Raw genomic sequence first — 11,708 nt, 5'->3', positions numbered from 1 at the left:
AAGATCAATCGAGGGCAAAAAAGACCCACTCCAAAGCGTAAATCTAATTAATCTTATCAAAACCACGAGTCAGATATAAGGTAAAACCTGAAAGATCAGAGCAGCAGAAGAGCATCCACAGTCCATTCCTTCCTCTTCCGTTTCTCCATTCCAAAAGGCTGAGATGCAATCTCTGCCTGCCTTATCACTTCCTGTTCCTCTCTATACAGACCTCCAGACCTCTATGATTAACTGGTGACTCGAAGCAAGCTTTGTCAGAACACAGACAAAATATCACCCAACATCACTCTGAATATGGCTGGTGCCGTCCCAAAAGCTGGGAGCCCAGAATAAAAGAGAAAGCTAAATGACAGTGTTCCCTCTCTTCCCTTCCTATCCACTGTGAACTGAAAAAGACCCCCTCACCATATACTCATGGCATCATGATATTCTCTGCCCAAGCACAGTGACTATGGGCTGAACTGTCTGAAAACATGAGCCAAAATAAGTCCTTCCTCCTTTAAGTTGTTTCTAACAGGTGTTTTCATCACTCTGGGGAGACTAACAAATATAGTAATAAGTAGCCAGCAGAATGAGTCAATTGGGATAACTAATGCTACAGTCTGTAGATGTAACCGTCTTGTTAAATAAGAAACACAGAACCAATTGCAGAGTTAAAAAACACGAGGTCAGAGCAAGAGCAGAAAACCTTACCCTTCACTGCTTCTGCTGTCCTTCCTCTCCGCAAGAGACCTACTTCTGGGTGTCCTGTCTTTTTTATAGACTTTCTGTTCTGTTTTCTCATTGGTTGTAAACCCAGCCACATGAGCTCCTCATCACTGCCTGTCTGTACAGACCTCCAGGTCTTCTATGGTTGGTATTGAGATTAAAGGCGTGTGTCTGCCATGCTGGCTGTGTCCTTGAACACACAGAGATCTACCTAGCTCTGCCTCCCAAGTGCTGGGATTAAAGGCGTGCCCCACTACCACCCAGCTTCTGCTCTGGCTTGCTCTTACCTCAAGGCAACTTTATTAGCATACAAATAAAATCACATTTCAATACAAATAAAATATCACTATCGCAGTCCCCTTAATTGCTTATCATTTCAAGTTTAACTGCAAATCTTACCCTTTGACCATCAGCTCTTCATCTTCCTCTAGCACCTAGCCTCTTGTAGCCACCATTCTGCTTTTATGAGTTCGACTGGCTTGGATTCCATGTACAATTGAGGATGTGTAGTGTCCGATTTTTATGTGTCTTGCTCATCTCACCTAGAATAATCTCTTTTAAAGGCTGGAGCACATTCCACTGTGTATATAGCTGCATTTTTCCCCTCTTCATCCATTTGTCCATTGGTGGACACTTAGGATGATTTCCTGACTTCACATTGTAAATAAAGCTGCCTGTGATCAAGGTTAGGTGTGGCTATCTCCTTGACATCCTGAGTTCAAGTCCTTTGGGTAGTGGGAAATACACCTCCATCACTCAGTGGAAGAGTACTGGCCTAGTCTGCACAAGGCCCTGGGCTTGACCCCTAGCACCATACACAAGTATACACATACACACATACAAAAACAAAAACAAAAACAAAAAACCACAACACCTAATTGTTTTCAAGGGCAGGCCTGTCACTGGTTCCTTCTTGGGAAAGTAATAGCACTTTCTTTGACTCTACCTGAGTTTTAGCTGAAGAACCACTGACCAGAGCAGGAGACATTTGAGGCACATTAAGCCAGTCCATGCAAACTTCCCCAAACAAATTTCTTTGTTCCTGATCCTTGGTTTTCATGCTGTAGAACATAAGTGTTATTTGTTTCATCTACTCAAAAGATGTTACTGAAAGAAAAGGAAGTAAAGATGAAGATCACTTTTAATTTAGGTTGGGACTGTGTGTATTCTGGGTGTATTCTGCCTTCCTGAAAACTGCTTTACTCTGTATTCTGTATTCACCACGGACTCCACCCAGGACCAGCCAAGCAGAACTGTGTCGCATCAAGCATACTCCAATTTACTGGCCAGTTTCAGTCTAGAATCTCGCTGTTTATGATTCTATGTATACAATTAGGGATGGAAATTATCATAATTCTTATCAATAACAGCATTTACATACAGCATCTGTGACTACAAACAGAATAATGCATGTGTTTACAGTTCTATTCCTGAGTATAACTTCTGGGCCGAGAACATCAGTGATACAGTGAGAACTTGACTAAACTCAGTTAGTAGTTTCTGAACGCAAAAGTGAATCAGTAAGAGTGTGAAAACCATGGAATGTGTAAAACATGGCCACCACCTCAACTCTTTACAACCTAACACAGTTGACCAGGCCTTACTTAAAGAGAGAAGATAACAGTAAGAGAACTGGTAGTTATGAAAGAGGATCCAGCCCAGACCAGGCAGACTGTTCAGGGAGTGGGGGTGGTGGTTTGAAGGCCTGATTCCTGGGTGTGAGTGAGCCTCAGAGCTGAATGACAAAGCTCCCTTCAAAGATTTTGTATTGCTTGGAAGCTCCCCTTTCTCATCTGGGAAAAGATTCTGCACGCTTTCATCTGTCAATGAGCTCAGATTTGGATAGTGAAATGATTAGAACAAAACATTTGGTTTGGATCAACAAGTAAACATATTCTACTAATCTTTGTTTTTCTTGCTTGTATGGCCTGTTCAAGATTCTGTTGTCCTTCATCAGACATTTGTTAGTAAAGCTGTGGTTCTCCACAGAATGGCACATCTTTGTGCAAGTGTGCTTTGGGATTCTTCCTGTCTTTCCTTCTCCCCTTGCTCTTCCTTTCCTTACTTATATCCTTCCTTCCTTAGCATTCATTAGGCTAATCAGCAAGGACTTGTGACAAGTGAGGGAAATGCAACTATCATCACTGTCCATGTGACAGCTGTGAGAAAAAAAAAAAAAATCACTGGAGTAGTACACTTGATCTTAGCCAAAAGGCAAAAAAAGAAAAGAAGAATTGTTATACGATGTGAGAACCTAGAAAAGGGCTCAACCCTACCAAAGGGATTCAAGAAGCAGTAGGGCAGCTGAGCCAGTCCTGGGACGTAAGACTGTGTCAGCTGGGTCAGAGGAGCAGAAGATGTTTCACAAAGTACCAATATGTGCAGAAGTGGAGCTGTGGAAAGACACATTGGACTCAAAGGATAGACAGACAGGGACAGGTAGGTGATAAGGGTGAAGACAGGAATTGCAAGTAAGTCTGAAGGCTCCACTTCACTTCAGATTTGAACCTGGTACTGGGGAGGATCGCAAAGGCCTAAGAAGCACATATTGTTTAGATCCCTGGGTAGGTGGTTACTGACAAGGACAATCTGGCAGGAATGTCATTACTTTTCTAGAGTACTAAAGGGAAATGATTAAGGAGAAGAAATGGCAGGAAAGGCTAAGAGGGCAGGGCAGAGGGGAAAAGTGAAGACAAAGAGTGGAGATGAACGGAGGCCCCTGGCTGAGAAACATGTCTGGAGCAGAACTGACCTCAAGGGAGGGAGAGAGGGTGGAGGAGGCAGAGGATGAGACATGTTTTCATGTTGTGAAATGTGCGATGTGATGATGACACCCAGGAGCAGAAGAGGAGAAGCAGGTTTGTTTGAGGGAAGATGTTAACGTAGGCATGGACACACATTACATTGCTATGTCTCAGAACATATATGTCACAGGAAACTAAGTTAGTAAACTAAATTAAAATAAGAGGGTGAAAAATATGACTTTAACCTCAAGGCTAGACAGATTTGGGAAATATTAGCATGTAGACAATATTTTAAAACATGAGCATTGATGAGAGCACTTAGAAAGAGTATGCAAAGGTAAGAAAAGCACCAAGGAATTCCTACCTGAATAGATACCCAGAGAAAAAGGCAGACACAGCAGAAATTGGAGGAAGGGTCAAAACATGAGATGGGCAAGGCAAGTAGGAGAGAGCAAGTCTGGAGACTGGATCAGTAGAGCAGAAGTGGTCTGTGGTTAGTCTGAATCTGAATTTACACTTTCTCCCTCCTTAACCCCATCTAAAAACTTAACCTTGTCTCACTCTCCCCACCTAAAGACTTAACCTTGTCTCACCCTGGCAGGCAGACACCCTTGTGATGAGAAACAAGCAGCTGGGAGGCAAGGCACTAAGTTGGCCCATGCTGTTCTTCCTAAACCGGCTCGATGTTCCTGGGAGCTAGTTTCAACTCTTCTTTTTTGTTTAAGCTTTTCAATATTCCTACTGCTGGAGGCTGATGTTCCAGCTCTAGGCTCCTGGGATTCTGGGATATCCCTTCTCTGCTTAAAAGATTAGGATTCCTTATCTATTTGTTCTTGATCCTACTGATGCCTAGAATTATCTTAGCTTGCTTTTGGATCCTGAGTAGCATTAATGTGGCGTCTGGGAAACTCCTGCTAGCAAATGAGCAACTGACAGATATATTTCCCACTGTCTACTTACTGCTGTTATTTCCTCCATGGTTCTTCACCACTACAAGAGACCCTTCATTCAGTGCATGTACTTGACAATTTCTGTACAGCTAATGTGTATCAGTCCCTGTTTTAGGGAATAAGGATGCAGTGAACACAACTGATAATGTATTTTCCCTGTGGGCTTCAGGTCTAATTTGAAGGTCAAAAATGTATGTTAGTAAGTAGTTTGTCAGGTAGGGAGAAAAAAATCACACAGCCTATGAGCAAGCAATAGGGAGTCTGAAGTAAAGAGGCGAGTATTTTACTAGGGGGTGGGTAGTGCTGAGTAAATGAATTTGAGCGATAAGACAGTATTCTCTAGAGGGACAGAAAGGATAGAATGAGTATAGATTACAAAGGAGATGATTAGATTGGCTTACCTGATATGGGAAAGGTAGTTCAATAATGGTTGTTTAAGGATGGAGATACTGAGAAACTTAAAAACTACCTATTTGGTACAGAAGGTGAGATGCCTCAGCATGCCTCAGTAGGCCTAATCTGGTTGCTGAAAGCTTGGAGGTTCCTGGAGAGTTGTTAGTCTCCTGTGCTTGTGGGAGGGCCAAGGAAGCTGGGTTCCAGACTGTGAGAGACACAAGAGCAATGGCAGGGACAGAGCAGATACAGGCAGGACCAAGGCGGCAGGGGGAACCCTTCCTGCATTTCCTTCAGAACTCTTTATATGGAGGACACTGCTAGAGGGTTCCGTCTACTCTAGTAAAGGGTCTTTCCCCTAAGTCCTTCTAGGAAATACTCTCATAGGTCTACAGATCTCTCTCTCTCTCTCTCTTAGTTGATTCTAGGTCCAATCAAGTTGACAACCAAGATTAGTCGCCACAATTAGAGACCTAAAATAAGCAAAAAAGAAGCTTGAAACAATGTGATGGAGTGAGCCTGTTGGTATTCTGAGGACAGATACTGCGTACAATGGAGACTGAAAAGGCATGAGCTGAGCTGACTTGACCCACTCTGTTTAGAATAAATCACTCCATTCTGGGGCAGGAGGTAAGGGCAATAAGGAAGAAACTGGTTATTGGAATCGTTCCTTTATTCTGAAGAAGTATATGTGATAAATGGGATTGATATGGCTTCCATTTTGAAAAGGGCATTGTGACTACTATGTTTAGAATGGATTATAGAATTAGGAATATTACACACTTGAACTGGAGACTTAGAAAAATGAGAATAGCTGGGCGGTGGTGGCACACGCCTTTAATCCTGGCACTGGCGAGGCAGAGACAGGCGGATCCCTATGAGTTCAAGGCCAGTCTGGTCCTGGTGAGATCCAGGACAGGCACCAAAACTACACGGAGAAACCCTGTCTCGAAAAAACAACAAACAAAGAACAAGAAAATGAGAATAACAACCTAGGAGAAAGAGAATGTTGGCCTGGACCAGACTGCTTGTGGTTGGAGTGTTGAGAAGTGATGAGACTCTGGCTATAACTTAAAATTAGGAGAAGCAATATGTTCTGATGGCTTGGACATACTACAAGAATGGATGTCAAGGCTGACTTCGAAGTTTTGACCTGGGCAAATGGAACAACAACTTGAGATGTCTTTGAGATATTCACTTATTCAACTAGGTACTTGTTCTGGTCAGTAAAAGGGTAGCTCAAGAGAAAGAATCAGAAGTCAAGGGGTTTGGGTTTTGTTTTTAGATGGGGGGAGGGGTTAGTATACTTTTGTGCACCTGGGAGTGTTTCCATGAGAGGAGAGAAATGATGATAAAGCAAGGGAGAACTATTGGAGCTGGGGCCTGAGTAGGTGACCCAAGGGGCAGATGGGCAATGCACGGTCCGCCCCTAGGCAGGGAAGCAGGCATTGTGGCAAGAGGGAGAGCCAGGTGTCCAGGGACAGAGGCAGAGTGACTGGACTTCCTTGGGTGACTGCCCTCATTTCTCAGTGCACTAAACAGTCGGGCTAGCAGCTGGAGTTAAGACCAGTAAGACTAGGTGAGCAGATGTGGTGAGAGGTTTTAATATAGAGCAGAAAGTAAGAGGAGGTACTTCAGGACTGTGGCTTTTAGATTCTCTCTCAAGATATATTTATGGATCTTAAGTTTGTGATTTGAGCTCATGTAGAGAAATTCAAGCTAAAAGGGGAGCGTTTCACACCTACCAAGACGAAGAGTCGCTTAATAAAATCTTTTAGCTCCATGAACATATGTGGGTTTGAGTGCATATAAAGTGGAACCAAAAATATACTTTTTAGCACTCGCCCGGGATGGTGGGAGTAAATGAATGAACTGCTTATTTTGATTAACAGTCATCTGAGATACCAGGAAGTTAAAAACCACATTTATCTAACACAGAAGGAGGAGTCACATATATCCATAAAATGATGGTCCCTTATAACACCTAATCTAATCCGAATCTACCTCCTTAATTAATGGTCGTAAAGGAAACATATTTTCAGATGAAAACAAGATCATAATAGGGACTCATACTATCTGGCGGTTGGAACCTGCTGGAAGACCACAGGCCCTCATCTACCACCCCCCCTGCCTAACACACACTCCAGAAAACCTTTCTAGAATATACTATAGACTCATGCAGTCTTGAGTTCAGAACCTGTTGTAAGACCACAAGCCCTTGCCTACCACCTCCATCACCCACCTACACATTACAGGAAACCTTTCTACTGCACATTTTTCATTCATGAGAAGCTCAGCAGCTGGAGAGCTTTAGGTGTCAGAAAGTAACTTTCCCTTCTGTGAAAAATGGGGCCTTTACAATACTCTACGGAGTGTTAAAATAGTGAGTGGTGGACATGGCCTGTAGGACTTAGAATTTGTTGCGCTGAAAATAAAATCTGACCTCATGAATAGCAACAAGCGTGGTGGCTTTTGCGCATTCAGAGGCCTTCAGTCCTTTAAAACAAATCCCTGCACTTAGCATTAAGAAGTCTTGTGTTCAAACCCTGGTGCAGAAGGGCACCACACAGAATCAGTAAGTGTTCTCTGCTCTTAGAGTGCTGCGCTAAAGGATGTTTCAACAGACCCTGGAACTTACCTTGACGCTCAGCAATCCTCCCCTCCATGCTCCTAAATGCTGGGATTAAAGGCAGAGCCTGACTGACATTTATTGATATACTTTTAATTCTAATGTATGCTGGTTTTTTTTTTCGTGTTCTAATTTAAAGGAAGCACTTCTCCAGATTCATATTTACCTTGGTTGTTAAATAGGACCTTGAGTTTAACTTCAAACAAGTTTGTTTACCAGGCTAATTTCTGAAGCATTTATGAATTCTATAAAACATGTTTTTGGGAAAGTTGTTTATTAGTATATCACATATAAACATAAAGTATTTTGGTTTCACACTGTTGTTATCAAGTGCTTATTTGACTTACATACATTTGGGACAAGATGACAGAATGAGGGCTCAGAAAGACGTAGTTTCTTTTCATCCCTAAGAGGATGGTAAATTTTTACATTAGTTCAACACTGAATGAACCTTCTGCATACTCTTGAGATTAGTCGGTATTTCTGGAATTCATTCAGTAGTTTCACTTTCCTAAGCATCAAGAAAACTCAAAATTGAAAAATAAGAACACACAAGTCTCATTTTATTACGTTGTATAGATCCGTTATTATTGAACTACGGTTAAGTGTGCTTTTCTCTATGTAAAATGTTCCCATGGGGAGGAATGACACAGGATTAAGTCCTCTTCCAGCGCTCCTCGGAGCTCTACATGGAAAGCTCCTTTCTCTTCCATTTTGCAAGCCCCAACAAGTCCGCTGCTGAGTCACAACCTCCTTCCCGCCCGCCTCCCCCATGTGAGAAATCTTTCTCCCTTGGAAATTAATAAAGCTTCGGAAATGTTCTGATTAGAGTCTCCCGGGGAAAGAAGGGAGGGACGCCAGAATGAACTTGTAGAGAAGGAGTCCCGCACACCCGGGTCACCGTGACAGCAGCGCACCCCAGGCGTGCTGCAGCGGGGCTGGGAGCTGGCCTGGAAACCTATTCAGTGCAGGCGTGTGCGACAACCGCGCAGAGCCCTGGCAGCCCCAGACGTTGTTCCCCTAGCAGAAGTGAACACGTTTGCTAGACAGGGCGCTGGTGCTTCGCTTTCTACCCTGGAGAAAAAAAAAAAAGCCTTCCCGCGGCGGCAGGGGCCACTGACAGCTCGTGCTGGGCGCACTGGAACACCGATCGCAGGACCTTCCCGGATTCCTGCAATCGGAAGCCTTAGTCCCAACACCAGGTCCCTGGGACAGCGGCCCCTCACGTGACCCCAGGGGCTGGGGAAGGGCGGGACCTGAGGAAGGGGCGCGTGCAACCCGGGCAGGAGGGGCGGTTGCCCAGGAACCGTCCGCAACGCCCGCGCGTGCTCGCCTTGGTGCGCGCGCGCGCGCGCGCGCGCGCGCGGGGCTCGAGCCCAGAGGAGCCGCCTGTCCCAACTTCAACCAACCGGCCTTTTCTCCGTTCCGCCCTTGGCGGAGGTCCGGGACTTGAGGGACGCGCCCGCGCCCGCGCGCGCGCGCCAGCTCGCCGCCTGGACAACGCATGCTAATGAGGGGCGGGGCGGGGGGCGGGGCCGGCGGCGGCGCGCTCGCGCTTGCCGGGCAGCGGGAGGGCGGGGCGATTGTGAGGTTGCTGCTGACGCACGTTCCGGGGTTCTTAAGCGGCGAGGGCGGCGGCGGCCAAGGCAGCGGCGGTGCCGGAGCCGGTTCCGGGAGGCGGCGGTGGCCTCCGTGAGGGGCGGCGGGGTCCAAGTCGGTGCCCCGGCTCAGTCACAGTGTCCCTTTCCCACTGAACCCCCCTCCTTCCACCACGGCCGCGCCGCCAGGGCTCCCGGGGTTTCCTAGGCAGGGCAGGGGACGGGGTGCGTCTCCTGCCGCGGCCGCCGGCCCGATTAAATGCGGGACTTCGGGTTCGGGGTGCTGCACACTGCCCTGCTGCGCAGCGGCAGCCCCCGGTCCTCGCCCGGCGGCGGCTCCTACCGGCCCTTCGCCGCCGGGCCGCCCGCCACGCCCTTCGGCCCGCTGTCGCCGCCGCCGTTGCCTGTCACCGGCTTCTCGGAGGCCGCCTCCCCCTTCGCCATCCCCTCGGGCGGCGGCGGCGGCGGCGCGGCCAGCTCGGCCGCAGCTTCCTCTTCCTCCCCGCTCGTGGCGCATCAGCAGGCGGTGCAGGATGAACTGCTGCTCGGGCTGACACAGCAGCCGGCGAGGCCGCTCTCGGGGGCGGCGGCCGCGGAGCTGCTCCCCAGCCACCACCCCGGCGGCGGCACGAACGCGGGTGTGACCCACCTCCTCCCCTCCCAGGACTTCAAACCGAGTCTGCACCACCCCTCCTCCTCCTCCGCCTCCTCCTGCTGCTGCTGCCGCACCTCCTCCCCGCAGGACTTCAGTAAGCGGCAGCAGCAGCAGCTGAGCAGCCAGAAGAGGAAAGAGTTGAGCCCGCCACACCGTCCCCACCCTCCGGACGCCAAGCCGCCACCGCCGCCGCCGCCGCTGCCGCTCCACTGCCCCGGTCGCTTCAGCTCGCCGCCGCCGCCGCCGCCACCACCACCGCCCGGGCCGCTCCTGCAGTCGGCGCCGCTTGCCCAGCGCCCGCAGCCGTTCAGCCTCCCGCATACGCAGCACCTCCCGCCGCAGGACTTCGCCCCGCGGCAGCGCCCGGCCGACCTGCCCCCGCTCCCGCAGCTCCCACCCTCGCCGCCCGCAGCCCCGCGGCGCCGCCACGGAGGCGCGGGAAGCCCTCGCCAGACCCCGGCCGCGGGCGAGGGCAGCGCAGCCGAGCCCCCCAATGCGGGCTTGCCCCCCTCGACGCCGCCGGTGAACCCCGCGCCGGGCTCCATGGAGTCGCCCAACCACCCTCTGCTCAACAGCCCCAGCACCCTCCTGCCCGGCGCGGCGCTCGGCACCAGCGCCTTCAGCAGCCTGCAGAGCCCGGACCTGCCGCACCCGGGCGGCGGCGGGGGCGGGGGACCCCCCGGAGGCGGAGGGGGAGGCGGCTCCGCGTCTCCGCCACCGCTGCCCGGTTTCGGCACCCCCTGGTCGGTGCAGACCGCCTCGCCGCCGCCGCCCCAGCCTCCGCCGGCGTCCCAGCAGCAGCCGCCCCAGCAGCCGCCGCAGCCGCCCCAGCAGCCGCCGCAGCCACAGCCCCCGGGCTCGTCGGCCGCCACCCCGGGCGGCGGTGGCGGCGGCGGCGGCGGCGCGGGCGGCTCTCTGAGCGCCATGCCGCCGCCCAGCCCGGACTCGGAGAACGGCTTCTACCCGGGGCTGCCGTCGTCCATTAACCCGGCCTTCTTCCCGAGTTTCTCGCCGGTGTCGCCGCACGGCTGCGCGGGGCTCAGCGTGCCGGCCGGCGGCGGCGGCGGCGGTGGCGGCTTCGGCGGCCCGTTCTCGGCACCCGCGGTGCCCGCGCCGCCCGCCATGAATTTACCTCAACAGCAGCCGCCGCCGGCGGCGCCGCAGCAGCCGCAGAGCCGGAGGTCGCCCGTCAGCCCGCAGCTGCAGCAGCAGCATCAGGCGGCCGCAGCCGCCTTCCTGCAGCAGAGGAACTCGTACAACCACCACCAGGTAGGGCGGGCGGCCGTCGGGGGACAGGAGCCCGCCGCCCCCTCGAGCGCCCTGCGCCGGGGCATGGCGGCGGAGCCGGGGCCCGGGCCGGGGCCGGGGCCGGGGCCGGGGCCGGGGCCGGGACAGTGCGCTCGGGCGGGCGGGCGGGCAGGCGAGCGGGCGGGCGGAGAGAGATGGGCTGGGGCTGCTGCTTCCCCGGCGTGCCCCCACCCCCGAGGGGACCCGAGCGGAGGCTGTTCCCTTCTCGAGTTTGTTGCTGCAGCACTAAGGGAAGCCCAGGCGGCACCTGCAGCCGCACCCGGTGGGCTGTCACAGGCAGGGAGGAACTGTCAGGCGGCGCGCGGCTGCCGGCCGGCGGGCCTCGGGGCCAGGGTGCTCTCGGTGTTGGCTCTTTTCAGTATTTGGTCTCATCTTAGGGATTGGAAGGCCAAGGCACCCCTGAATCTAGGATTAATGTGTTTCCTCCTAGATGTCTCCACATGGGGTGTGTACCGGGATCATGGGGTATGTGGCATTATGAAATGACACGCAGGCAGGCTCTTTGCTAGGCTGTGCCCTTTCTGACTTCTGACTCAGGATCTTTTCTGTTACTACTCCCCTATCCCCCGCCCAGTGCAGATTTTGGGTGGCCGCTAAGTTGGTTGATGTTGAGAGTTTTGTTGCTATTTAATGGAGTTATCATTTATTGTGGTGATCATTCCAAGTCCAATGTCGATATTAAGAATTGTCATGGAACCCAAATTTGACTTTAACCGGCCCCTT

General features: G+C 51.2%; 1 protein-coding gene across 8 annotated transcripts in view; it reads left to right on the top strand.

The window, feature by feature from the left end:
* Window positions 1–9,036: 9,036 nt before the first annotated feature.
* Cpeb2 (cytoplasmic polyadenylation element binding protein 2) overlaps window positions 9,037–11,708 on the top strand; it is a 57,858-nt gene continuing 55,186 nt past the window's right edge. For 5 of the 8 annotated variants that reach the window (XM_036201699.1, XM_036201694.1, XM_036201698.1 and 2 more), the window contains exon 1: window positions 9,037–10,946. In XM_036201699.1, the coding sequence (XP_036057592.1) occupies window positions 9,282–10,946 (1,665 nt within the window). In that variant the 5' untranslated portion in view covers window positions 9,037–9,281. The remainder of the gene's footprint in view (window positions 10,947–11,708) is intronic. The other 3 variants (XM_036201696.1, XM_036201692.1, XM_036201691.1) reach the window with 1 other exon arrangement.

Source organism: Onychomys torridus, chromosome 10 (assembly GCF_903995425.1).
Source record: "Onychomys torridus chromosome 10, mOncTor1.1, whole genome shotgun sequence".
Taxonomy (NCBI): Eukaryota; Metazoa; Chordata; class Mammalia; order Rodentia; family Cricetidae; genus Onychomys; species Onychomys torridus.
Note: the sequence above shows the minus strand (reverse complement) of the source record. Positions and strands in the feature narration are given on the sequence as shown.